Raw genomic sequence first — 27,963 nt, 5'->3', positions numbered from 1 at the left:
TGGGCGCCACCGTTGGTTTCCACCCCCTGAGGCTGCCTGCAGCCGGGCTCAGAGAGCTCCTTGCTTTCCCTTGGTGAGGCTGGCGGGCCACAAACCCTGTGCTCTGCTGACCTCTCCCAGAGCCCCCTCTGTGGTTGGGAGGCGTGGTCTGGGGGGGAGGATGCAGAGTGCACCAGGCTTTCTAGTGACCAGGTCCCTCAGATTCGTATCACCAGGTGACACCAGCTAGGGCTCCCAGGGGGACCACTGAGCCCTTGGCCAGAATGACGATGTAGTCACAAGGAAGGGTCCAGAGCCTGCCCTGGGCACAGGGTCCTACAGATTGGAACCAACTTGGCCAGCCAGGCTCTCATCCCTCTGATCCTGTTACCTGCAGGGTGGGCTCAGGAGGCCCAGGCCAGGCTGATCAGCGTCCAGCACCCCTCTGTGTGCAGGACATCGGCAGGGACGCTGGCCTGGCTGCTGGTGAGGACTCCAGGATGCCCCAGGAGCTAATCTGGGAGGGCCAGATAGACCCCCCTTCCCCCCAGGAGAGGGACAGAGGGCCGTCTGTGCAGCTGTGTGTGGGAAGGGGCAGGGTCAGTGGCTTCTCCCGCCCTTGAGCCTAGGCTGGCTTTGCGGAGGGAGGGATGGGGCACTGGGCAGGGAACCTCCTGGGCCTCCCGTTCCAAAGGAGGGAACCGGTGGGTGCACCCGTGGGTCGGGGCAGGGCTGGGACCGCGGCCCGTCCCTGCGCTGGTGCAGAGGGGGCCACGAGGACGGTCTGGGGGCGTCAGGAACCTGTCGGGCTTGGAACCTCGGTTTTCTAACTGGCAGACGGGGCAGTCCCACCCCAGCAGAGGATTTAGGGGGTCGAGCGGGCCGGGCGGAAGCGCCCCCTCCTGGGGCTCCGCGCGGGGCCTCCCGGGCGGCTGGACCCTTCGGGGACCCCCCCAGGCCGGGCCAGCCCCGGCCGCCACGCCCTGGGGCCCGCGCCCCCCGCCGCCGCCCGTGCGCGCCGCCGTCCCCGCCGCCGCCTGCAGGGGCCGCCGCCGCCCCAGCAACGCGCCGCCTTTGTCCGGGCCGCGCGGCGCCGCCGCACCCGCCGGCAGCTCCCTCCTGCGCCGGCCCCGCGCCCCGCGCCCCGCCCCGCCCGCCCGGCCCGCGCAGGTGAGCGCCCCGCCCGCCGCCAGGCCCCGCCCCGCCCCGCCCCCGCCCCGCCCCGGCCCGGCCGGCGGGGGGACCGGGCGGATTCCTCGCGCGGCGAACCACATGATCCCATAAAACATTCATCGGCTCCGGCCCGCGCCGCGAGCGCCCCGCCGCCCGCCGCCCGCCGCCCGCGCCCGCGCCCGCGCCCGCGCCCCGCGCCCCGCGCCCGCGCCCCCCCGCCCGGCGCAGCGCCCCGAGCGCGCCCAGCCTCGTCCCGCGGCCGGGCCGGGGCCGGGCCGGAGCGGCGGCGCCTGGATGCGGACCCGGCCGCGGGGACACGGGCGCCGGCCCCCCAGCGACTTTCGGTCCTCGTCGCGCCCCGCCCGACCCCGACGATGAAGAGGGCGCCCGCGGGAGGTGAGTGCGGCCGGGCGGGCCGGGGCGGGCGGGGGGCGCCGCAGTGCCGCGCCGGGGGGGGGGGGGGGGGGGGCGCCCCGGCCCCGGGAGGGCGGAGCCCGCGGCAGCAGGAAAAGTTGCCGCTTCCCGGGAAAGTTGGCGGCGGCGGCGGGGCCGGGGGCGGCGGGGCCGGGGCCCGGGTGGGGTCTGCCGGCCGGAAGGGCGCGGCCCGGCCTCGGAGCGCCCCGGCCCCGAAGGGGTTAACGAGCAGGGCTGCGGGCAGCGAGCAGGGGAGCAGGGGCGAGGGGGCCGGGGCGCCTCCACCCTTGCCCCAGGACTCGGCTCAGGGCGCCCCGGTGTCCCGGGGGTCAGGCCGCAGCGGGACGAACGGGGGCGTTGGCGGCCGCGGAGGGCGTGGGGGGCGGGGCTGGCCCAGAGCTGCCCCCAGGGGGCTGACAAGGGGAGAAGGCAGGCTCAGACCCCCCCACCCCCGCAGCCTGAAGGCCCTGGGCGGGGGTGGGGGGCTGGGGGTGCTCAGCTAAGAGGCCCCAGAAGTGGTGGGGCTCACAGCGTCCGAGCGGATGCTGGCAGCCCTCGTGGGACCCTTGGCTGCCCTGGGCGAGGTCCTGAGAGAGGGGTCTGGGGGGGTGACCTCGGGCGAGGCAAGTCGGGCACGCCCTGCCTGGAGGGTGCTCCCTTGGCGCCCACCCGGGCTGCCCTGCTGATGTCCGTGGTGCCGCAGGCTGCACACACGTTTCCTTGCACGTGCACGTGTCTACAAGGGCTGCACACTTGTACACCGCGTGTGCCCATGCATGCCAGGCTGCCCCAGTGTGCACGCACACACACGCCGTGGATGCACATCCATGTCCTCGCCCCCGCCTGCACGCCCACGGCCACACATGCATGCACATAGCATGCCTGCTGTGGTCTCCACGCTTGGCACATGCTGGGGCCCCTTAGTGGGACCTGCTGCCTTGCCTACATGCACATGTGTTGAGGGGGAGGCTCTGGGCAGCCAGAGCTCACAGATGGAGGGGCGAGAAATGGGCTGCAGGAGCACGGCCCCACCTCTGCCTGCCCCTGTGTCCTGGGAGTCTCCCTTCCACAGCCCGCTGGGTCTTTGTGTGTGTGTGTGTGTGTGTGTGTGTGTGACTCAGTATGCTTCTGCACGTGTGTGTCTCCGCACGCGTGAGCGTATGCGCCTGTGGCCACATCGGCATGTGTCTCTTTGCCTCCAGTGTGGGTGACCAGGTTTTACCTGTCTGTGTGCCCAGACGGGCTGTGACCAGGCTTTACCCAGATCTTCAGCAGAGGCACTGAGGGTGTGTGCTGAGAAGCAAATTCAACAAGCCCAGCCTAGGGTGTGAGGCCAAAGCCCCCCCCCCCCCCCCCCCCCCGCTATTGCCCCTCCCCCCATGTTGGAGCGACAGTGCCGGGTGAGGACTGGGACTCACCTGGGCAGGGAAGGCCCATTTCCAACCTCGAGGTCAACACGGTGACAAACAAACTAGACCCTTCCTCCTTGCTTTCTAGTCACTGTCCTCGAGCCCAAATGGGGTACAGGTATGTGCCCACACTGAGGCTGACCCGGGGCGACCTCAGGAAGGCCCTGCCCTCGGGCCTCAGTCCCAGCACAGTAGGAGCCTTATTGGTAAGATGTTCTGTGGTGTGTCACCTGCCTCAGGTGGGGGGCGGGGGGGCACTGAGGTAGGGGTGCTGGTGTCCCACTCTCGCGGTGGTAAGGAGGACGTTGGGCCGGGGCTTGGAGAGGCGGGGCCCTACTGCCTGGTGCCCATCCGTGTCCTTGTCTGTAGAATGGGGACAAGTGGGTCATCCTTATAGAGCGTGCGGGGGTGAAACAGGGGCGGGCCGGAGGTTGGGGCAGGCGCAAGGGCTGGCCACTTCTCTTCTCTAAGCGGGTCGAGGGAGGGAGAAGCAAGCTCCAGAGGACGATCCGAGCTGGGGGAGTGGTCTGCACCCTACCACCGGGCAGAGGGCTGCTCAAAAGCCCTGGTTGCTGGGTGTAGGACGGCAGAACAGCCTGGATCTGGGTCCCCGCGCAGCCAGCCGTCGGTGGAACGACCTTGGGCGTGACAGTTCGCCTCTGTGTGCCTCAGCCTTCTCACCCGTCATTTGGGCCAGCAAGCGGGTCCGCCTTGTGGGTAGTCGGGGGCGCTTCCAGGTCAGGTCCCCATGGGGTTCTGATGCCGGCGCTTTTGCCTTCAAAATACGCAAAACATCACCCCCCACACACCACCCCAGTCAGTGGTTCCCACAGATGGAAGTCCTCCCAGCACCCTCGCATTGCTGCTGGACCTCTTTTCTACCTGTTTGCAGATAGGGAAACAAAGGCACATAGAGGTCACAGGGGAGTTGGAAAGGGTGATGGGCAGCTGGGGAGCAGGAGGTAAGAGCCCCGCAGAAGGTGGGAGGTGGCCAGCAATCCGCTTCCCGAGCTGCTCTGCGGCTCAGCAGCAGAGAGCCTGCCTCAGTTTCTCTATGTGGAGATTCACAGCCAGCTGGGGGTCCTGCAGTTGGGATGGGCCCTCTCCTGTGGTCATGGATGAAAGGTAGGGGAGAGGGCCAGGGCGTCTCAGGAGGCACAAGGGCTTGTGGGGTGCCTGTGGAGGACTCCCCACCGCCCGCGTGCTGGGTTCTGGGGGTGGAAGGGGAAGTCTTGCTGTCTGGGGAACCCCAGGGCTGGCTGGAGACCTGTCCCGGGGCCAAGGACTCGTGTGCCGTTACTCATCGTCAGTGACAGACCACGCAGGGCTGGCCGTGTGTGGCCCTGGTCCCCCGTGCTCTCGGGGCCACAGCCTCCCCGCCTGCTGCTCCAGGCCCAGGGACCTGTGCTCCCCCACGGCCGGTGCTGCCTCTGGGCTGCACCCCCCACCCCTTGTTCCCTGCCCCAGGCCTGAATTCACGGATGCCTGTGACAGCTGGTGCAGCACCTGGAGGGGCCCGGCTGGCGGAGGCAGAAGGAACCCCTCCCCCGGGGCTGCCTTTCCTGCCCCCCCCCCCCCCGCCCCGGGCCGGAGGCCAGAGGGACTCCACAGAGCCTCAGTCTGTGCAGCCAGAAGGGGTCAGAACAGGGGCAGCAGGAAGGGGTTCCACGGTGAGCGAGTGAATCGCATCGAATGAGTGAATGGGTATGTGCAAAGGCATGTGTGAGTGTGTCAGGGGAGTGTGTGTGACTGTGACACTCTTGCCCTGGTCCCTGCTGCGGGGCTCCTGAGGGCTCCTGGCTGTGCCCCGCCCTCGGCCTGGTGGGCCCTGACCTCTGACACCCGGGCAGGGTTGCCTGTCCCTTGGTGGCCACCCTGGGCCTGGGTCTCGAGATCCATGGGAGCCAGGCTGGCTGCCCACCCCCACCCCGTCCCTCCAGCGGTGCTGCGGCACTGGCCCCCATGCCCCATTTCCCCTCTCAGGGTAACCCCTCGGCGCCCCTCCGTGTCCCCCACTCTGCGGCCCAGCTGCCCCATCCCAGACATCGTGTTTGCTCCTGAGACACCGTTCGTTCGCTCATTCATTTGTCCCTAGCCTGTCAGACCCTATCTGGAGGCGGGCAAATAAAGGGATGTGGTCCTTGCCCTCCCGAGTTTATAGGACTAAATGCTTTAAAGGACAGGTGGTCAAAGAGCCAAAAACAGAAGCCCAGGCAGAGGGTGGGCACGCCGTCCACACCCGCTGCATCTCCCCGAACCGTCACTGGAGCGTGTGGGCCCAGCCGGGTGTTGTGTGCTGCCGTTTCTTCTTTTGTCGCTGTATTTTAAACATTTTGCACGTCGGGAACTATTCTTGTGCATCATGGGTTTACTGGTGTATGTGGAATGCCTTCCTGAGGGTTCGCCATAATTTGTCCGAACTTGCCTCGGCCTCTCACACCATCCAGGGTCCTGTAGCTGGCCCCCAGGGAGTGTCCCCAGGGCAGGCCCCGCAGGTCCCCAAGGGCGTGGCCACGGGCCCCCCTCCCAGCTCCTCCCAACGTTTTGTGGGTGGGCTCCCCAGGCCTCTCGCTCACCTGGGGTCCAGTTTCTCCCTGGTAGTGGTGCAATCTGCTGCTGGGTCAGGACTCTGACCAGTCCTGACCCAGCAGGGGGGATGGCCCTTATGCAGCTGGGCTTCGGGCTGCCCCCCTCCCGCCGCTGCCCTCACCCTGCAGCGTCCTGACAGCCCTGTCTCCTAGTGAGCCCTGCTGAGAGAGGATGAGGATGGCCCACAGGGCACCATCCTACAGCTTCGACCGCCTGTATCCCCAGGACAGGGTCGCCGGGCCCAGGAGGGACAGCTGAAAGGCAGGGCCACGGGCAGGCCTCCTGGAGGGGCCTGTGTGGGCAGAGGCCGGGGACTTGGGTCGCCTGGGTTGGGCGCGGCAGGCTGTGAGCCCTGTCGGGGCCCTGGCACGTGGGGCTGGGCCGCCCGTGATGCGGGGAGCCCAGGTGGAGGGCCCCGGGTGTCAGGAGCCGCAGGGCTTTGTTGAGGCAGCCCTCCCAGCACGCGGGGGCGCTCCTCTGCTCCCCGGTCAGCGCTTCGGCGTCCCTAACTGGCCATCACGGTCACACTCCGCGTCAGTGAAGTTCCAGAGAACGTTGGTGGGATTGAACGAGGATTTCGCGGTCAAGCAAATTTGGGACCGGCTGGGTTAAGCGGCGCTGACGGGTCTCACACACAGCAGGGTGTCTCTGGGCCTTGGGTTTGCAAGCAGGTCGGGCAGGGCCTCTGACGGGCACCCCCAGGCGGCCCACTGCAGGGACTGGTGAGCCCAGAAACGGTTTTGGGCAACTGGCTGAGATGCCTCCGAGAGCCTGAGGGAGACCTTTGGGCCCCAGGAAGGGGGAAGGGCCCCCGTGATGGGTGGGCCGTCCTACACCCAAACCATGCAGCCTCGGCACCTGGTGGGCGGGGGGACCACGCTCCTCCTGGCAGTGTGAGGCAATGTGCAAATTTAACCTTTGGGTTTATGACTCTATTTCTTTGCAGCAAATGTCACGGGAAATGTCAGGCTGAGGCTGAAGCTGGTGAAGGGCCCATCGAGGAAGGGGGTGGAGTGCCGAGGGGCTCAGGCCAAGGCGGGGCTCCGGGCCCCTCACCTCCTCCAGGGAGCCTTCTCGGATTGCCCTTCGCTTGCCTGGGCCCAGCGCCGTGTCCTCCATCTGTCCCAGCTATTGTGACCTTGTTGAGATGTTGCCTTTATTCACCTCCTGCCAGGGCCCAGATGGGGCGGGCTCAGAGGCCTGCCAGAAGCTTCCCCATCCCGAAGTCTGGGCAGGCGTTGGATTAGCCTGTGCAGCGCCGGCTCATGTGTGACCTTGGGCAGCACCCGCCCTCTCCTGGTCACCAGAGGCCTCATCTGTAATCCTGTTGACCAGAAGTGGTGATTCCAGTTCAGAGCCTTTGTGGGTGGGAAAGCGCTCAAGTCTGAGGTGTGTAGGGTGCTGGGCTCTGGGGGAGAGCCATGGGGGCTGGGGGGCTGGACCCAGCATCGTGTGGCAGCTCCAAGCACACAGTAGGCGCTCCGTCAGGGGCAAGGGACAGTGAGTACACGTGGAAGGTGGGGAGGCGGGGGGCACAAGGCCAGCTGGGGACCCAGAGCCCCAGACTCACCTGCCGGCCCACCCACCACAGCAGGGCCAGCCCTGAGGCCCAGCTTGGCCTGTCACCGGGTTCTGCTGTGGCCCTCAGGTCCCAGCCATCGCTTAGCAGGCATTTATTACCCCCCTGCTGTACGCCAGGCCTATGCAGTTGAGTAGGGGTCTCGGGCCCTAGCTGCCCCCACCCAGCAGTTCTGAATCTTTCCCCTGCACGTGCAGCTCTGCTCTCTGGTGTCATAGGTCCCCTGGCTCCAGGCTGTCCGGTGCTGGTTACCCCGGAACCACCTGCCCCTCCGCCCCCAACATCTCCACCCAAGGGCCACAGTCCTGGCTGCCTTCCATCCTCGAAGGCGAGTCCAGTGACAAGTTGGGCTCCGGGGAAGTCTGTCCCCTTTTACCCCTCAGCGAGGGCCGGCCCCCTTCCAAGTCCACGGCCACAGATGCCCTCAGCTGCCTGCCTGCCATCTCATCCTCCTTTCGGGCTCTGAGATGCTTTCCTAAAACATGTCACCCCAGCCAGGCCCCTCTGCCTAAACTCTCTCAAGTCTACCCCTGGGTGACCCCCATTGTTTTCAGGGCCTGGGCACTTCCTCTTCCACCCTTCCAGCTCCTTGGTCTCAGCACCTGACATGCACACCTGTGCCTGTTCCCCCTCTCCATGTCCCCAAGCCTGGCACCGGGGCTCCCTGAATGGTGGGGTGGTCCCCTGCTCAGCTCCCAGGAGACATAGGGGCTGACAGCGTTGGCCCTTGGGGACGGCTGCTGATTGTCCGGTGCAGGCCAGTTGCCCGAGGTAGCTGCGAGAGGGCAGACCCCTCGGACCCTGAGGAGCAAAGGCACAGGTCTAGAGAGAGCCAGATGCCATCCTATGGTGGATGCCCAAGGCTGGGCAGTTAATATCTGCATCGGGACCCTCCTGGCTTTAGCCCAGAGCCAGCTGAGCACCTGGGCATGTCACTCACTTTCTGAGTTTTCCTGTCACATGGGACACTCCAAAGGGGAGTCAGTGTTAAATGTCGCCCACAGAGCCCAGCCTGTGGGATCCCCTGCCCTAGGCTGGAGCTTCCTGTGGAGATAGAGGCTGGTGATGGGGCTTCCAAGGGCCCTCAGTGGGTCATGGGGCCCCCACTTTCCAGGGACCCCTTGGGTTCCTTCACAGCTGCCCTGTCCTGAGGGGTCTGCGGTGCAACCCAAGCAGCAGGGTAGAGAAGGGTGTGTGGGCACCCGTGCCTCCCCGGAGCCGGAGCCTCTGTTGAGCCATGGGAGCATGGAGGAGGAGCCCCTGTGTGCACCTGCCCCTGCCCACTGATCCTCCTGCCATGAGGGTCCTTGCTACCTGCCCCATGGGGAGTCTTGACTTACCAGTTCCTGCCAAGGGGAGCCAAGTGAGGAGTGGGGCTGGGAGGCCAGGGGGGCTGGAGGTGGGAGGCGCCGAGCGCAGGCAGGGCCAGCAGCAGGGGGGTCTGGAGGGGCCTCTGGGACCCCCATATGGCAACGAATCCCCGAATCCCAGCAGGAGTCTGGGCCAGGCGGACATTGGGCCTGGTCACCCCCTGCTGCCTCAGAAGGGGAATTCAAGGTCCCCCTGCCTTCACCATGTGGAGACTTCTGCCCCACAATTCACTTTGCAGCAGCTTTGTGGGGCTGTGGAAGGGGTACCGCGTGGTCTTCGGGCAGGGTGCGGGTGTGCATTCGGAGGGTGGGCTGTCTGCCCCCCTCCCCCCCCCCCCAGGCTTCCAGTCCAGCACCGCCCACCCCCAGAGACGGGGCTAGAAGCAGGATTACAGGGAAGGGCCAGCCACCGCCATAGCAGTGTCGGGAGGCCTGGGGGGCCCAAGGTCCCCCGGGATGCTCACACCCAGCTCCCACCTCCTTCCATAGGCCTTTACCTGCCTCCGCAGCACACCCCAGCCAGGAACTGGGGGTGGGGCCCTGGAGCTCTGCCCTGCCTGCACCCTTCCCAGAGCCCCGCCACCTACCTCCCATGGCCCTCCACTGTCCACGGCCCTCAGCCACCCTGCCTGAGGCTCCTGCTCTCCCAGGACACATTTGGCCGGATGACGCCGTGTGAGCCAGTGGCCTAGGAGCCTGGTGGGAACTGGGCTCCCAGGTTTTCTTGCGGGCTGAGCCCCAAGACTACCCCCTGGGGGGGCCATCTGAGGAAGATGCAGGACCATCACTGTCTCCCTGCAGTGAGCACTCCTCACCCCAGGGCATGGGGGCCCCCATATGACAGGGGCTGATGGGGGAGCTGAGGGGGGCCCTGGGGTGTGGTTCCGGAGTATGGCCTGGCAGGCAGCCCCCCAGCATCCCCTGGGCAGAACCATTAGCCAGGCACCGAGATGTACACTGGGGGTGGGGTCTGGGAGGGGAGCCTGGGCAGGTCCCTGAGGGTCACTTGTGTCTCCCTCCATTCTCTTGGTTAAGTGTCAGGCCACCTGTGTTAGGCAGCAGGGACTCCTGGGTTCTTTGACACGTGCTGCCCCCAAGACCCCCCAGGTCCCAGGGACATGCCCCAAAGCCCATGAGAGCCCCAGGAGAAAGAAGTGCTAGTAGGGGTGTGGTGAGGCCCCTGAGGCCCGGGCCCCCACCCTGAGGTCACAGTAGCCCCTGGGTCTTAAAGAGGCACTGGAGCTCTTGGCCTGGTGGGGGCTCCTGGGGTGGGGGGGCAGCAGAAGCCAGGAGACGCTGGGGCTGCCGCTAGGGAGGTGGGGGAGATGAGATTTGGGTGAGGAGCTTGTGAGGGCCAGGAGGGGACCCAGGGGGGCCGGGGGATCTCGGGCAGGGAGGACAGGGTGGAGTGGACGGTGGTATGCCCTCCCCCCGCCCCCGGCCAGCCCCAGCGCGAGGCCAGCCCGCTGCTCTGTGTGCTCCCGGCCATGGGACACGTGGCCCCGCACACCGGCCGTGTCCAAGCTGTCTTTCATCCCCCGGCCTCACAGCCCAATTTATGTCAGGCAGAGGCTGACACGGGGACAGGTGTGACAAGTGTCTGGCTTCCTGTTTGAAAATTGGCAAAAGAAAAACTCTCCCCATAAAGATATTCCATCTACATACCTCCTGGATGTCACGGAGAGGACCCGTCACGGCCGAGACAGATGGTGGCCCTAATGGACTCCATTCTTTACCTGCTGCTGGAGCCACGGCCCAGTCCCCAGGGTGGCCCGAGGCGAGTGGTGGCAGTGTGTGTGTGTGAGTGCGTGCATGTGTCTGTGTGCGTGCATGTGTGGGTGTGTGTGCGTGTGTAGTGTGTGCACGCACGTACATCAGTGCCCCTACGGAGCCCTCCCAAGGCCACGGCTGGCTGTCTCCCCATTCCCGATCACGGGGAGCCTGACATAGGCGTGACCCTCCTCATCAGTGACAAAGGGACCTGGGGGGGGGGGTGCGGTGTGTTCCTAGAATTTAGACAGACCTTCACCCTCAGGCCCTGCCAGGTGGCCAGCACCAGCACCGGTAAGTTCCCTAGACCCCCCACTCCGAGGCCCGGGGGGTCAAGACCTGCTTGGCATGTCACTCCCTCCAGCCGATGCTTTCTCGCTGCCCAGGGCCCCTGAGCGGGAGTCCCCGGGCTATGACCCTGGCCAGGCTCCAGGGCTCTGCTTGTTCACCTGCTCCCTTCAGTGGCCCCGTGGGAGTCTGGCGCTGGGGGCAGGAGTGAGGATGGACACCGCAGGCGAGGTGTGGGGTGGGGTGGGGGGGACGGGTCGGGAAGGGCCTGGCCTCCAGAGGCTGGCCCAGTGGGGCTCTGAGGAGAAGAGCCCTTCCAAGGAGATGTGTTGGGAATCAGGTAGGCATTCTGGAAAGGGGAACTGGCCAAGCAAAGGCTCATGGGAGCCAGCCACAGGGTCCAGGGCACGTGCCCGGGCGGAGGTGGAGTGAGGCTGGGTCAGGCACCAGGATGCCCCTTCTATCTGTGACCTGACCTCCCTTCCGTCAGGTGGGGGTGGTGGGTCCCTGCTGGGGTGACGGGAGGCACTCCTGAGACGATCCCACACGTGAGCCAGGCATGTCCTGCGTGCTCATGGCGGACCAGCCCTGTGCGGGCCGCGTGGTCTCTCCCTGCCCTGCGAGGTCGGTTTCATTATCCTCATCCTCCAGCTGACGGAACAGGGCCCACGAGGTTGGGAGGCCTGTGTGAGGCCCCCGAGAGGCAGATGCAGCGCCAAGGCCCGGGCCTTCTCCTGTCCTCCTGCAGGCCCGGCTGCGGTGGGCAGGGACCCCACGGCCTGGGGGTCTTGGAGGAGGTCTCCCTGCCAGAGGACTGCCTCACTCAACCCTTCTCGGGGCAGGACTCCTCCCCCCCCCCCCCCCCCCCCGCCCCATCCAGTGTTGGCACATGAGACCAAACAGACCAAACTGAAAACGTTTCCGATTTACCGGTTCGTACGTGTTGTAAAAAAAAATCTGGGAAAATGTATTCGGAGATGTAAGAGAGAAGTTGTATTAGTCAGCTCAGGCTGTCATAACAAATACCACAGACTGAGCGGCTTAAACAACAGAAATTTATTTTTTCACAGTTCTGGAGGCTGGAAGTCTGGGATCAGGGTGCCAGCATGGTCCGGTTCTGGTGAGAGCTTTCTTCTTGGCTTGCAGATGGCCACCTTCTCGCCGTGTCCCCACGTGGAGACCATGAAAACAAGCCCTCCAGGACCTCTTCCTAGAAGGGCCCTAATTCCGTCATGGGGGCCCCACCCATGTGACCTCCTCTAGGTCCCCATCTCCCAAGGCTCCTCTTCCAAATTCCATCACACTGGGGGTTAGGGCTTCAACATAGGAATCTGGGGGAGACACAGACGTTTCTGTAATGGGAGTGATGTTGCCTTTGGCCTCGGGGTGCTGCTGCCACGCCCTCATGGGGATGTGAGTACCCCGTGGACTCCTGGGCCTGCACGTCCTCAGGGAGCGCAGAGTCTGCAAGCTGCCTGTAGTGGTGGGCGTTTCTCACATTCGTGCGTGACAGACATTTATGGTGTGTGCTGGTCACCAGTGTCCTGTCCCTGTGGAGCCCACAGCCCAGGGGGCAACCGACAGAAGCAAGCGACACGGAGACCAGCTAAGTTGACCAGCGAGGTGTGTGGTGACGTGGGCACCCTGGACGGAGGAGGAGGGTGTCAGGGACCCTGGGTCCCTCGAGCTTCCCCTGGCCCTGGGATTTGTCAGGTTCTCAGACCCAACTTGTCCCTTCCACAGACGACCAACCCAGACCTGAGTGGTGAAGTCACCAGTGGTGCCTGAGCCGAGCTGGTGCCCCAGCCTCTCAGGCCTATGACAGCCATGAGGGGAGACAGAGAGGCAGCTGGGGGGGTGGTGGTCAGGAGTGGGGCGAGGTGGGCACAGCCTGGTTTCCTGCAGCCTGGTCTGGGAGGGAGGCTGTGACTACCTACCCAGGGGATTGCAGGGTTTTAAGTGTCCACTTCCCGCAAGAGGTGCTGCTCGGGTACATGGGCCAAAGGCACCCCGTTCCCTGATCATCTGCTCCCTTCTCTTCATGGGGCTCCCCCGGCCCTGGGGGGCCCCCAAGGCTGCAGGGCCAGTGGGAGGGGGGCCTCTGGGAGTGCAGGCTTCCTCACCTTTGCTGAGCAGTTACTGAGTGCCTGCTTGTGCTGCCCCTCACACGGACCAACGGGGAAGCAGGCTGAGCCCCTGGGAGTTGGGGGCCACCTGGGGGCACTGCAGGGGGGGGGGACCAAGTCTGTCTGATCTGGGCCTGGGCGTATGCTGGGGGAGGAGGGAATGAGGATGGGGGCGGGGTGTGTGTGAAATCACTAGGAAAACGTTTAGGAAAAAGAAAAATGCCTTTCTAGGCTTAATAAAGTTGAGCCATCCTTGGCCTGGGCAGGGAGGTGGGGGGAGTCCAGCTGGGCACCCGGCACGTCCTCTGTGGGGCGACAGGTCTGGCTGCCCCCAGCCTGAGGGTTACGTGGGGTGGGGGAGAAGGGTGGAACGTGGCCTGCAGATGGCCCCCTGACCTGATGGTCCAGCCACGTGCCTGCAGTGATCCCCAGCAAGGGCTTCGGCTTTCAGGGGCTCCTCCCCGGGCCCCACCCTTCCTTGGCCCAGGGTGCATGTGTGTCTTGGGTCTAGTGGGGCAGGCTGGGTCTCTTGGGAGTTTCCAGCAGCTGTTGGAGGTGGGGAGAGGCCATGCTGGAGCACCTGCACTGGCCGGTCTTGGGGACCCAGGGGCAAGTGCTGAAGAATAAGGCGGCCCTCCCTAGCCCCTGCCCCCAAGGCAGCCAACCCCCTCCCACATGCCAGCTCCTGGCATAGCAGCCTCAGGAAGTAGCCGAAATACACTGACCTGCTTTTCCAAGAGGCAGCGGCGCCTGGTCCTCCCACCCTCACTGGTGAGAAGCCGCCAACAATTTCCATCCCAAATTGATTTCAAATAAGGAAGAGTTATCACACACAATCATATAGGAATAATTTATCACTCGTTAATAAAAGAGCAATTACTTATTCACGTTGCCCCTGCCTGAGTGCCGCAAGTTCAGTGGTGGAAACGCATTTGGGGCTCTCACTGAAGCCAAGCCTGTTTGTGTTCTGCCAAGGTCAAGGCAAACCCTCCCCAGGGGCCACAGACCCCCCCACTCTGGAGGCCTCATGTGCACCCAACCCCCTGCCAGGTTTACCTGCTGGGCCCCCTGCTCTTGGGGATCCTCAGTCTGGACTGGGAATCTCAGGTCTGTGAACTGGGCAGAGATGAGGAGCTGGGATGGGACTTTGTCCAGCTGTGGAAGGTCTGAGCACACAGCTGAATTTTCAGGCCAGAAGCTGTCCTCCCATCAAGTGTCTGAACTGTAGAGGCCTCTGGAGCCAAGAGCCCGGAGTGTCCCTAGAGATGGGGAACAATCTCGGTGACCCTTGGCTGAGCATGATGCCAAAGAGCTTTGTTCAGGGCCATGGAAATGCTGCTCCAGCAATCACAGGCCCACTTTCTCCTCCTGCACCCTGGAGATGCCTGCTTCGAAACCACATTCATCTCCACCTTCTAGCCGATACACTTTATTTTCTTTTTTATTTATCTCTATTTCTATTTCTGAGATTTCAGTGCCAAATATACAGTCATTTGGAAAGATAAAATAGCCATATCTTGCTCAAAGTTAAAACCTGCACCCAGTCCTTTAGAGCTAGTCTGGAGAATTGGCTTGCTCTGCCCCAGCCCCCATTCCTCCTTGAAGGCCACCACTGTTGCCTTGGTCCCTGTTTTTCCAAGTGGTTGCCTTCACATTACCATGGCTCCTACCCCAGCCCCCTCTTCCCCAGCATTCTTCCCAGTGTGGTTATCTCACTACCATCCCTTAAATTCATAACCAGTGTTTCCCAACCCAGGTCACATGAATGCCCTCCCCAGGTTGGAAGAATGTGTGTAGGGGGAGGGTACTTTGGTGACCTTTCTGCTCTTGTGTGGCCTTTGGTTTTCCTGGAGTTTACAGTTGATTTTGTCTTTTCTCTTTCATCCCATCTACTATCTTCCTATGCTTTCTCTTCTCCACCTCAGATGTTCTACTGGGTGTCTCATTTGACCCCAGGGAGGTCTGGCTCCGGTATGCTGTGGCCCCCTCATAACTGCCCAGGACTTCTGTCATCACCCAATATTTCCTGGGCCCCACCTCTTCCTCTTTCTGGGTTTATATACTAGCTCTAGCTGAAGCACATCCTTAACTAACTCTCTAAAGAATGCACACTAAAGAATCCTTCATATGTTAGCAAACCTATTCAGGCTGGATTGGCCTGATCTGGAATTCCACGTTGAACATAATGTCCCTCAGAGTTTTGAAGCCATTGCGATTTTGTTATCTTCTTGACATCCAGTGTGCTGTAGAGAGGCCTGATGCCACATTGCTTTTCCCTTGGGAGCTTCAGGCCTCTTTTGAGCCCCAGGGGCCTGAAGTCACATTGTGAATATCATCTCTTATGTTAGGCACTTGCCCAGTGGAGGCCTGGGTCTTCAGCTCTGGGAGATTTTCTGGTATTATTTCTTTAATAACTTTTTTCTCCTCTATTTTCTTCGTTTTCTCAGATATTTGACCTATATTTGTCTTCTGAATCTCATCAATTTTTTTTCTTTCTTTCTCTTTTTGTTTTTCTTTCTGGAAGACTTCCTTGACCTTGTTTTCCAACACTCCTATCGATTTTTTTGGTAATTTTAGTAATTCTATTTTTAACTGCCAGGTACTCTTTTTGTTTTCTGATGGCTCCTTGTTCATAGTACCCTGTTCTTGTTTTAAATCTTCTTCTATCCCTGAGAGGACACTCATTAGATTTTTTCCTAATTTTTATTGATTCCCTGTACTGTCTCTGTTTCCTCTAGAGTTGTTCTCCCTCTTGTCTGCATTAGAGTCTTTTCTAGATGCCTAGCTTTCTGGTCACGTGGTCCTAGGGAAGCACTGTTGAGAGTGGGGCTTATCAACTGGCAGGTTTGGGGTGATCAGGAAGGAGCTACCCTGAGCACCCCCAGAAGCCTATGGTGAAGACCCTTTCCCCGGGTGCTTCTCCAGGGGAGCAGGTCCATCTCCCTGGTCCTTGCCTTTCTTAACACATACTCCATCATCATCACGTTGGCTCTCAGGGAGGAAGGATGACCACGAGTCTCTAACACAGGGGAGTAGGTGGTCAGGGAGGAGAACTACCAAGTGTGCCACTGTTCTGTGAGAAGCAGCAACAGCTTGAGGCCATGCTGTAGCACAGGCAAGGATCTCTCATGACTCAAGCTGGGCTGCACTGGGCTCCAGGCCTGTCTGTGCATCTCCTCGCTCCACTGAGGCTGAGGCTGAGCCTGACGGCGGGAGTGGGGGAAGTGGCTCTAGGCATGCTTATGGTGCAGCCTGGCTGCCGGGCCCTCCTCCCATACCCTCCTCCTGCCTGAACACAACCTCTCTGGACAAAGCAGGGCCATCAGGCCAGGCAGGAATGGGCTCATGACTGCTGGAAGCAGAGCAATCGGTATGGCTCCAGGATGCCACCTCTGAGTTGTAGGCCTCACCTCCCTGGGTTCATCAGCTGAGATGGGGCTGACCTAAGGTCTTCTGGGGAGGCAGGACACCAACCCCAGAGCCGGAGGCATCTCAGGGTTCCAGGGAGGCTGGTGCTATCCTGTGGTCGTCCTTACGTCGTGAATGTGGAGACAGACCCAGAGCTGGCCAGCAGCTTCCCCAGCCAAAGTGGTATTGGGCCCACATCTGATCCTGGGACTACCAGACCCCAGGGCCTACTAGCCCAGGGAACAATAGGCTTGGGCCTAGGATGAAGTGCAGGGGGTTCAGGGAGCCCAGGGCATGGGGGTGTGTGCTCAATAGCTGGCCAGCTGTGGGGAGAACAGCTGCCCCTCAGCTGTATCTGTCTCAGGCTCGGGACCTGCTCTGGTCACCTGGGGCAGTAGCAGGGGTTTTTAGGCCCTGTCCTCTGGCCTCAGCTGGTGGTCATGCTCACCTCCTCTCACTAGGCCCACCCAGTGCCCTTGTCTGAGGAGTGAGGCTGATGGTCATTCCCTTGCTGTGCTGTTGGATGTCATGAGATCTCAGGAAGTCTTGTGCCTAGAGAAGTCCCGGGAGGCCAAGGGCCCTATCTCTCCCCACTCCCTCCCTGTTCCCTGGTACAGGCCCAACATGGACTGACAGGGCCTTGGTGGGAGACATGCTTGGCCAAGAAGCCCCGCACAGCCTCAAGACACCAATGCTGAAATGGGCATCCTTGGGCCACGACCCTGCTCAGGGATGTCTGGTGTCCACCCTGCCCTGGCCCTCTGCTCACCCACTTCTGGGGCACCCCACCTTTGTGTGAGGCTGGCTGCACTTCAGATTGGCCTTAGGTTGGTCCCAGGCTGGTTCTCAGCTGCCTGTGATCTGAGAGCCTCGCACATGGCCTATGTGATGATGATGATGATGGTGTTGGTGACAACGATCTGGGCTTCCACAACCCACTTTCCATTCAAGATCCTGGCCAGAGGTCCACAGGGTGGTCTAGGGGGCAGCCTACTCAGTGTTTGACCACCGGCCCCCCAACAGCCTCTTTAGCAAAATCATCGTTTTTCTTTTGACCTACACACCATTTGGGGGTCACCTTCCCTCCAGCCTTCCAAAGGACAGCCACACTCTGTCCATTCTGGCAGTGTGCTTTCAGCAGGACAGTGGCCTTCTCTGACCCTTGGTTTCCTTTTCGTTAGGTGGGGGTTCAGGTGACCTCTGCAGGGCCACTGTGAGGATAAGGATGGCAATAGTCACATGCAGTAGGTGGCCTGTGTGCTCTGATCACAAGCCGAGCTTGTATTTCTTTAAAGGGCCAGATCCTGAACAGTTTCAGCTCTGTGGGCCACACCGTGTGTGGGAACTCCTCTACGCAGCCATTGTAGTGCTAAGCAGCACAATAGACACCCAGGTGTGGCCATATGCTGATAACCCGTTATTTACAAAGACAGGTGGTGGCTGGTGGGCTGGTTTGTCGGATGCCAATGGAACAGGAGCCGTGAGGACCCATTGGTTCAGACGAGGGTTTCACTCTGGTCACCTGGACATGGTGCCCTGGCCAGTGGTGGCCGAAATGGGAGCATCTCATCACTGCCTCTGGAAACCCTCATCCCCTGGAAAGGGCCAGACCTCATGGCCCTGCCCACTTGTCTCTGTCCAGGGACACTCACCAGCCCTCACTGGGCTTCTCCATGGTCTGAGCAGGTGCTGCCCCTCCCTCCCCACCCCAGCTGAGTTACAAAGCCCCTGAACACTCTTCATTCTTTACACCCTTCCCGAGGCTTGACTGCCCTGGTCAGGAGTGTTCGCGAGAGCTCAGCTGCCCTAGGACAGATGAGGTAGCTGCAATCCAGCTGCTCCCGCAGGACTAGGGCTGATCTGAGTCAGACCGCCGAGAGGCAGGACTGGCTGAGCCCAGAGGGCAAGGGGACGTGGGCCTCCCGAGACCTGCACTTGTCTTTTCATAGTAGAATAAATCCTACTCCTACAGAAGCCACCTGCCTGCCTTGTTGGTGATGTTTGACAAGTGCCCAGGTCTCCAGAGCACGTGGGGACACGCCTTCCTGTCTTCTCCCATCGCAAAGAGCAGATCCTCTGCAGCCCTGCTTCCTGGCAAGAGCTCTCCATGTCTGTCCAGCCGCATCACAGCAGCCCTGTGCTGTGTGGCCGGTTCACCCACTGTGCCCTGACCCACCCAGGCTCTGGCAGCTGAAGGCCCAAAAGTGTACACCTAGAGTGCGCACCGTGTGTTCCTATAACATGCACCTGTGTGCTACTACAGCATGCACCCTGAGTGTGTGTTCCCATAGCACGCACCCCAAGGGGTGCATGTTTCCTACAGTGTGCGCCCCAAGTGGGTGTTCCTATCACACGCACCCTCAGCGGGTGTTACTATAGCGTGCACCCCAGGTGTGCGCTGAAGAGTGCACTTCTGCACTGTGTCTGCCCTATTGGAGGCTGATGCTCTGGGCTCGCAGGGATGGTCAGCTTCTGGCAGGTATCAGGTGCAGGGTCCTGGGAGGAGGTGGGATGTGGTGGGGTGGGCAGGACCCAGCACTGTTGGTCCTGCCGGCTGGCGCCCAGTCCTGGATAGGAGCTGGCAGTGGGAAAGGGTCAGGGAGGCTAGATGGGCATGGTGGTGGGTGTGTGGCAGTGCAGGCCCCAGGCCCCAGCGCTGGGAGGGCCCCACTTCTGAGCTGTCCCCTTGGGGCAGGGCAGGTCATTTGGCCATCAGCTGATTCCTCCTTAACATCCTCTGGGGACTTGAGCCCATGCTGGCCGCCAGATTGAATTAGTTGAGGGACCAACTGATGAGCAGTTGTGGAGACAGATTCTCCAGGTAATTAGGCAGTGGATGTTTGTTAGGGGTCTGGTGGAGGGGGGTGGGGGATGCTAGCTGAATCCCTGGAGTCAGGGGGGTGTCCTGCACCCTGGGCAGGTTTTCAGCCAAACAGAGCTTCCAGATGCTGGCATCATCAGCCCTCCGTGTGGGACTCCTTGGAGGGGGAGGGGGGCAGCAAGGGAGATGAGCGTCAGGCAGAAACATGGGCTGGGCAGGGTGAGGTTCCAGAGCCCTGTGGTCCAGCCGCTCAGCCTTGACCAAGGGTGGATTCCCAAGGCGTGGTCACAGGGCTGAGGATCCCCCCCATCAGAAGGTCTGCTGGGACACTCACCCTAACACCAGAGTGGGCTCTGGTGCTCCTCCCCTGGCAGCTCCTGATGTCTGGGGCCAGGTGGGGATTCCATGGCCCCCTAAATCTCCCCCCTCCGACATATGGCACATGCCATGCAGCAGGGTGACCACCTAGCCAGCCTGCTTCTTAACCATAAGTGTTAGACGCCGGGGACCCGTCTGCTCACAGTGCTCACAGTGTCCAGCGCGGCCCCTATTGTGGGGTACCCCCTCAGGAGCACACCCTTAGTGTGAGCTGTGCATCCAGGGCCTCTGGCCCTCAGGTGGGCCAGCCCCTCCTCCAGCAGCCTTGGTTTCTTTGATTTGAAAGGACCCAGCGCCCTCCCAAATGCTGTGTTAGCTGAGAAATTCAAGGGGAGACCATAGCTTAGGTTCGGGGGTGGGGGGAATGGTAAAGTGGGGATGGGGGAGCTTTAACTCCACTGCCAAGCAAAGCCTTTTAGCAATTGCTCGCTGTGGGGTTTGGAATCCTACGGGTCCCGGGACTGTGAGCAAATGGCCTCCCTCCTAAACATCATTTCCTCCCTGTAAAATAGGAAAATAAAATAGGCCTCTAGGAGGATTCAGCATCTACTCTTGGCACTGAGTCCGCTGCGCACTGAGTGCATTCAGGAGGCTGCTGCTGCTCGCTCCGCCTGCGCTGGGCCTCAGTTTCCCCTGCTGCAGGCAGCTTGGCCTGCTGGAAGTGCTCCGCCCCGGGTCCAGTGCTCTCCCTCCCCGGCAGGTGACCTTGCCTGCTATCGACCTGGCCTGCCCCTGCAGCTGAGAAGATCAATGAGGAGTGGGGCCTCGAGGGGCATGGCTGGCAGCAGGAGGTGCAGGCCCTCTTGGGGTGGGCTGCCCCCGGAGCTGCTGCAGCCCTCCCCCACCACTGACCCCACCCCGGGGCACCAAGGAAGGGGCTGGGAAACTCCAAGGGCGTGCACGCTGCCTCCTGCGTATGCCTGTGGGGTGGAGGACAGACGGAAGGGGGTGTGGGAAGGCGGTGGCAGGTGGAGGGGGGCGGGCTGGCAGGGGAACAGGAAAGGGTGAGTGCGGCACTGCCGGGGTGCCCTGACCCTGTTCGGTGTGTGGACGCCACCAGCCCCCTACCCCCCCCCCCCCAGGGCTATTTCTGGCCTTGGTGTGCTGAGCTGTGGCCTCTTGTTCTGCTGTTTAACTGTGGTCTGTGACGTGACCCTTCTGGGGACGTTCTAGGTGATCGAGAGGGTCCTGAGCTGACCAATGTCCTGGCTGTACTACAGCTGCCCAGCCCCCGCCCCCAGCCTACTCACCCCAGTCTCCTGGGGGCGAGGGGGGCAGACAGCCACTCAGAGCCTCCCTGGAGATGCCCCCCCAACCACAGATGGCACAGGAGGGAGCCAGGTGCCCCTGGTGCCGCCTGCGCGCTCGCACACAGTGGCTGCCCTTCAGGCTTGGGCTTGACATGCCCCCTGGACCATTTCGGATGGGAGCAGGCCAGGGATTAACTGCTCTCTATCTCAGTTTCCTTTTTTTTTTTTTTTTTTTTTTTTTAAAGATTTTATTTATTTATTCAAGAGAGGAGTCACACACAGAGAGGCAGAGACCCAGGCAGAGGGAGAAGCAGGCTCTCTGCAGGGAGCCCGATGGGGGACTCGATCCCAGGACCCCAGGATCACGACCTGAGCCGAAGGCAGATCCTCAACCACTGAGCCACCCAGGCTCCCCTCTACCTCAGTTTCCTAATCTGTAAAATGGGTTTGTGATATTGTAAAGAAAATTGATTCTTAATTTTTTTTTAATTCATTTATGATAGTCACAGAGAGAGAGAGAGAGGCAGAGACATAGGCAGAGGGAGAAGCAGGCTCCATGCACCGGGAGCCCAATGTGGGATTTGATCCCAGGTCTCCAGGATCGCGCCCTGGGCCAAAGGCAGGCGCCAAACCGCTGCGCCACCCAGGGATCCCAAGAAAATTGATTCTTAGGCTGCTCTGATTCACGCCTTCTATGCCAACGAGTAGAACCTCGTAGCGCCCTATGGCAGCGGGGAGGCCCAAGGGCACTGACCGGGGCTCTGGGCAAGCAAGATGCCAGCCCTGCGCTGTATCTGTGGCCTCACAGCAGTGGGAGAGGGGGGCGGAAGTGCCCCATAGGACTCGGGGGCTGCACACCTACATCCCTCAGCCCAGGCTAGGGGACCCCGAAAGAAGTAGAGGCCAGGGAGCACACCAAAGGCCTCCCGGGTGCCTACAGCCTCTGGCAATCCCTGCTCCCGAGCTGCTGACCTCAGCAGTTGCCTGCCCGCCCACTGGCTCCTGCGGCTGCTCGTGAGTCCCCAGAAGCCTCTCTCCCTTCTCCTCCCTGTTCCTCCTGCCTCCCCTTCCTCCCCCACACCCTGCAGTGACCACGAAGGAGAACCCGGGCCCTTTGCTGCCCGGTCGGTGGGGCAGGGCAAGCAGTACAGGTGCTGTTTGGGGCCACTCCCAGGCCCGATGGGATTTGGGCTCCAAGGCCTCATCAGCTGTCATTCCTGCCCCATTTGGCTGCCTTAGTAGGAGAGGCCCTGAGTGGAATCCAGTCACTGCTCCCTCCAGAGCCTCCCAGGCAGGAGTGGCCTGTCCTCCCCCAACGGTGGCCCTTGGGCCATCTCCACTGCTCCTGAGGTCGACCTGAGCTGAGGAGGGCGCTCCTCCTGTGACCCCATGGACCTCTCCATGGGCGGGGCGCTGGAGAAGACCCCTCTGCCAGGGCCATTCTGTGCTGAGGCCTAAGGAAAGAAAGGGCAAGAATCTGCCCCAGGGATGGCAGGAGAGGGACTGGTTTGGGTTTGTGGAAGTTCAGGTGGCCAGGCGGCCTGGTCGGGGGGCATGCCTTGCTGTGTGAGCCAGGGCTGCGCGGGGCTCACAACCTCGTGTTTGGAGTGCTCGCTGAGAGCAGGAACCACTGAGGCTGGGCACAAGTGGGAGGTGGGGCTGAGGGGAAGGGCTAGGAGGACAGATTGGGGGATGGGGCCAAATGGGGACCAGGTGGGGAAGGGTGCTTTTTAGGGTTCAGAGGGGTCAGATGAGTGACTGGGTCCAGCCCCAGGGTGGGGTCAGGGATGGCCATTCTGCAACCTGGCAGAGCCTCCTGTGTCCCTAGGGCCCCTGCTGTGAATATGAACACAGGCTGCAAAGTTGGGTTTGATTATCTCATAAAAAAGATGCCCCCTCTGCTTGCTCAGCGGAGGGGTTGCCATGGAGACCAGCAGGCAGGCCCCAAGGGGGGCCAGGCTGGAGCCAATTACCGTGGCTGCAGCGAGGAGAGAGCCCACCGCTGGCCGCTGCTCTGGCAGCAGGCCTGTGCAGAGGGACCGACCCTCACAAGTTGGTTTCTGAAAAGCAGCTGGCTCAGCGGGAACGGAGCTATGTCTGTGCCTGATGCCCCATTCCCGGCAGGGCCGAGCCACACGGCTGCTCCGTCACTCAGCCCCCTGGCTTGGCTCAGCCCAGAGCCCGGCTTGGGCCATCCTTGCAGTGGGTGTAGCCCCAAGCACGTGGCTTACGGCCTCCTGGGGGCTCCGGCTGGGGAGGGCTGGAGGCCGGAGGAGCCGCTGGTTCTAGTGAAGTCGGCTGAACCTGACACCAGCCCAGCTCACGGACCACGGCGGCAGGCCTGGCCGCCACTGGACCACTTGGCCGGTGACATGGCAGGCATGGTCATGGTGGGTGGCTGCTGGCATCGCCTGGCTGGCGGGGTGGCCCAGTTTGATGACTTTGGCACGGTTGTGACGCAGCATGATTGGTGACGTGGCCCATCCGTGGTGGTGAGGTCCAGAGCCCGGCCCGGTGAGTACCCGGGGCCCCCATCCCACCCTGCCCCATGTCTTCCTCTCCCGTGAGTCCTTGGGGACAGGAAGTGCTGTGTTCATAGCATAGTTACATCCCGTGACAGGTGAGCGCTGGTGACAGCTGGCATAATCAGGCCCGACTTCCTAAGAAGCCCCATAAGGAGAGAGCCTGGAGAGGATGTCAGCAGTTTAAATGGAACAGCAGGCTGAGGGGACCCCCTCACAGCCTCCTGTGCGTGGCCACCAGGGAAGGGCGCCCTGGGCTCCCAGAGTTCTGGGCCAGGCCGGCCTCTCTGGACTCCCATCCATGGCCCAGGGCCCAGCCTTGGAGGTTGACAGAACAAAAGGGCCACATGAGCCCCCAGGGTACGGGTGCCCATCCTGGGGACCGGAGTCCAGGAGGGCACACTCCTTACGACCACTGCACATGCTGGCCTCGCTAGGACTCTGGACTTGGGGTGTGCATCCGCACCGGCCCAGACAGAGGATCCAGTGGGGTGAGGACCCCAGCGTGAGTCGGGGGCGGTGGGGTGGGGGAGGCCAAGGTCACAGCTCTGGGTAGGGGACGCTGCCCATGGTCCTCTCCCACCTGGCTCCAGCCCCAGCACTCAGCTGGCCTCATGTCTGCAGAATCCTGCTCTTAGCTAACTGCCAAGAAAGGTGTTAGCTGTCAATGCAGGTGTTAGCTGTCAACGAAGGTGCTAGCTGATAACTCCAGTGTTAGCTGATAAGCCATAACCCTCCCAGGGGGATTCACATTTTAATAGACTCACTCTTGAAGGAGGAAAGAACCTTTGGCATTCAAAGAAGGGGCTCGAATGGTGGGATGATAGGCGGTGAGCTTCATACTGGGGTGTGTGGCTCTGCTGGTGAGACCAGGGTGGGTGCAGTGCCCCAGGAGTGTAGGTCTTTGGTGAGGCCCTGTGCGTGTCTGGCCCGGAGATGGTGGGGGCTGGGGGTGGAGTATGAGTATGAGGAATTGCGCAGACATCGATTGCCTGCAAAGGAGTAAGCTCCTCACCCGGGGAGGAGATCAAGCAGAGAATGAGGCCGAGGGGAGGAGGCTGCAGGAGGAGTTCCATGCCAAGTCAGGATGTGTGGAGGAGGGAGCAGCCTGTCTGGAGGGGGCTCGCAGGGCTCACCTGCCTGCCCTGCTGCCCCTGCCCTCAGGCATCCGGCTCCTGATCCCGTGAGAGCAGAGTTACTCGGGAGCCTGTGGTGCCGGTAGCAGTTGCGTGTGCCCTGTTGGTGGGACGCAGGCCCCCCACTACGGGAGGGCTGCGGGGCTTGTGGCTCCCCGCTCTAAGGCCCTGTGGTTTCCCCATTAAAGCACAGCTTTCTGCAGTGGTGAGGCCTCCTCAGACTCTGGGCAGGCCTGGGGCCTCAGGGGCTCTGGGAGCCTGGGCAGGGGGGCCTGTGCAGGGCACGGGGTCTGAGCCATAGTGCCTCCCTTCCTGCAGCCTGGGAGGGCCCTCGGAAGAGCTGCTGCAGAAACTGCTGGAGCCCAGCATCTGGCTGCCCGGCAGGCCTGTGTGAGCTCAGCCAGCCTCTCTCCCAGCCTGGCCTGTGGGCTGGTGGGGCAGGGGACAGGCCAGGGACAGTGCTGGGACTGACAGGGATGGTGGGCAGGCCTGTGGTGGGGGCGGGGGGCTCGCTAGAGTACTAAGAAGGTATCTGCAGGCATGAGTGTCCATCTCGGGAGGGCTTCAGGTGGGCCTTGGTCACCCAGCTAACCTCGAGCGGCTGGTGTGAGCATGTCAGCTTGGACGTCTGAGCGCTGGGCAGGGTGGCCTGGGCATCTGCAGGGGAGCTTTCTCAGTGTGGAGCACGTAACTCCCCCGGCAGGTTTTACTGCAGTCGTCTCCATGTGGCAGATGCAGCAGGGATCACAGCACCTGAGTTTTCAGAAATGACAACGTGTCCTAGGCCCAGCGCAGGGCCCTCCCGAGGACTAATCGCAAGGGCCAGCCTGGCTCCAGCACGAGCCGCAGCCTCGCAGGGCCCTCTGCCTGTTAACCACCTTCTCCTCTGCCCACAGGGAGCCAGCTGCTGGCCTGGGTGCTGTGGCTGCAGGCGTGGCGGGTGGCAGCACCATGCCCAGGCGCCTGCGTCTGCTACAATGAGCCCAAGGTGACGACGAGCTGTCCGCAGCAGGGCCTCCAAGCCGTGCCCACTGACATCCCGGCCTCCAGCCAGCGCGTCTTCCTGCACGGCAACCGCATAGTGCACGTGCCGGCCGCCGGCTTCCGGGCCTGCCGCAACCTCACCATCCTGTGGCTGCATTCGAACGCGCTGGCCCGCATCGACGCTGCTGCCTTCACCGGCCTGGCCCTCCTCGAGCAGCTGGACCTCAGCGACAATGCGCAGCTGCGTGCCGTGGACCCCGCCACGTTCCGGGGTCTGAGCCGCCTGCACACGCTGCACCTGGACCGCTGCGGCCTGCGGGAGCTGGGCCCGGGCCTGTTCCGAGGCCTGGCCGCCCTGCAGTACCTCTACCTACAGGACAACGGGCTGCAGGCGCTGCCCGACGATGCCTTCCGCGACCTGGGCAACCTCACGCACCTCTTCCTGCACGGCAACCGCATCCCCAGCGTGCCCGAGCGCGCCTTCCGCGGCCTGCACAGCCTCGACCGCCTCCTTCTGCACCAGAACCGCGTGGCCCGTGTGCACCCGCATGCCTTCCGTGACCTCGGCCGCCTCATGACGCTCTACCTGTTCGCCAACAACCTGTCAGCGCTGCCTGCGGAGGTGCTGGCGCCCCTGCGTGCCCTGCAGTACCTGCGGCTCAACGACAACCCCTGGGTGTGCGACTGCCGGGCTCGGCCGCTCTGGGCCTGGCTGCGGCAGTTCCGCGGCTCCTCCTCCGAGCTGCCCTGCAGCCTGCCCCCACGCCTGGCCGGCCGCGACCTCAAGCGCCTGGCGGCCACCGACCTAGAAGGCTGCGCCGCAGCCGCCGGGCCCTCACGTCCCATCCGGACGGGCGGGCCGGCTGACGACGAGAGCCCGGGCCTCCCCAAGTGCTGCCAGCCGGACGCCGCAGACAAGGCCTCGGTGCTGGAGGCCGGGAGGCCGGCCTCGGCTGGAAATGCGCTCAAGGGACGCGCGCCGCCCGGCGACAGTCCCCCGGGCAACGGCTCTGGCCCCCGGCACATCAACGACTCCCCCTTCGGGACCCTGCCCGGCTCGGCGGAGCCCCCGCTGACTGGGCTTCGGCCCGAGGGCTCCGAGCCCCCGGGGCCGCCCCCCACTGGCCCCCGCCGGAAGCCCGGCTGCTCCCGCAAGAACCGCACCCGCAGCCACTGCCGCCTGGGCCAGGCGAGTGGGGCGGGCGGCGGGGCGGGTGACGCCGAGGGCTCGGGCACCCTGCCCCGCCTGGCCCGCGGCCTGGCCCCGCTGGGCCTGGCGCTGCTGCTCTGGACGGTGCTGGGGCCCTGCTGACCCCGCCGAGCGGCCAGGCGCGTGTACATAGGGCCCCCCGACGGGCGCCGCCCGCCCGCCCCATCTCCACCCCGTCATGTTTACAGGGTGCGGCAGCGTTTGTTCCAGAACGCCGCCTCCCACCCGGATCGCGGTATATAGAGATATGCATTTTATTTTACTTGTGTAAAAATATCGGACGACGTGGAATAAAGAGATCTTTTCGTAAGCTGTGGCCTCTCAGGCTGGGTGCTGTGGGCAGCGAGAGGCCCGCGGGCCCCAGGAAGCCCCGCGAGGGGAGGGAGCTGCCTGCCGCTGGGCCCCGTGGCACCCCGGTGGTTACGGGGGCTGTGGGCTGTGTCCTGCCCCCGCCCTCCTCGCCGGCCACGGAGACCCGTGTCATTCGGCAGGGCGCCTTGGCCACCTGCCCTTCCTGCTGGGCTGGTAGTGGCACCTGTCCGGGGAGGGCTGTGTGTCCGGCACAGACACACCGGGCTCACGGGAGCGGGTGGGGGCTGCCTTTGTGGGATGACTGCTCTGCAGTCCCCCAAGCTCCCAGCCTTCCTCTGGAGCCAGCGCACCCCCCAGCTGCTCTCCAGCTACATGTGGGTTGGGGTAGTCCCAGGAGGACCATGTGTGGGTTGAAGGGTGGCCCTAAAGGAGAGCTGAGTGGGTGAGGCCAGGCTCCTCCCATCCGAGATCTGGAGGGGGTGGTGTGTACCCTCATGTGTGTGCACCCTCATGTGTGTCTCATGCCTGACCTGCAGCCCTGCCTACGTAGGTGTGCGCCCAGGCATGTGTGTGCTTACACCGTGCCACACCCTGAACACAGGCCACATGAGTCTGTGGACCCCTGCACACACATGTGCACACAGCACGTACACAGGCGGGGCAAGGACCACATGTGTGCACACACATGCATGCACACGTGTGCTTGCAAACACAGCACACACAGCAGACAAAAATATGCACGTGCACATTCTCTCAAGGCCTGCATCCGTGAGGACTCAAGAAACAAAAGGGAAAGAGACCACATGGCCCATGGCTGAACTGAAGCTCCCCCATCCCCTGGGGCAGGGGCCTTGGGGAGCAGGGTGAGGGAGGAAGCACAGAGAGTTGGGGGAGGGAGCAGGGTGGGGGGGAGCGATGCTGGTGGAACCAGATGGCGGTGGGGGCGGCCAGGGCTCCAGAAGCCCAAGGGAGGGAGGAGGAGGTGGGACTCGCTCAGCAACCAGGCTCCTGGCTCCCCTACCCAGCTCCTTAGTGCCCACGCTGTGGGCTCAGGCCCCCCCCCACCCTGGGGGCTCAGGGCAGAGTCCAGGGCCTCTTCTTGATCCTGGGCCCCCTGGCGCTGCCTGCCCCCCATGTGAGCCCTCGCAGCTTATTCCTCTGCACAAAGGGTGCACGTCTAAGCTCAAAGACCCGACTGCCTTGCCCCCAGGCGCAGAGGGGACAACTCGGGCAGGCCCTACAGGG

General features: G+C 62.8%; 1 protein-coding gene across 1 annotated transcript; it reads left to right on the top strand.

Moving 5' to 3' along the window:
- Window positions 1-1,206: 1,206 nt before the first annotated feature.
- On the top strand, window positions 1,207-26,716 carry RTN4R (reticulon 4 receptor). The gene is made up of 2 exons (XM_072723518.1): window positions 1,207-1,548; window positions 25,109-26,716. Exons 1-2 carry the CDS (start codon window positions 1,527-1,529, stop codon window positions 26,506-26,508), a joined length of 1,422 nt encoding a protein of 473 aa, XP_072579619.1. The 5' UTR covers window positions 1,207-1,526; the 3' UTR covers window positions 26,509-26,716.
- Window positions 26,717-27,963: the final 1,247 nt, after the last annotated feature.

The sequence above is a fragment of the Vulpes vulpes genome, chromosome 10 (genome assembly GCF_048418805.1).
Source record: "Vulpes vulpes isolate BD-2025 chromosome 10, VulVul3, whole genome shotgun sequence".
Classification (NCBI taxonomy): Eukaryota; Metazoa; Chordata; class Mammalia; order Carnivora; family Canidae; genus Vulpes; species Vulpes vulpes.
This window is presented reverse-complemented; position numbering and strand designations above follow the sequence as displayed.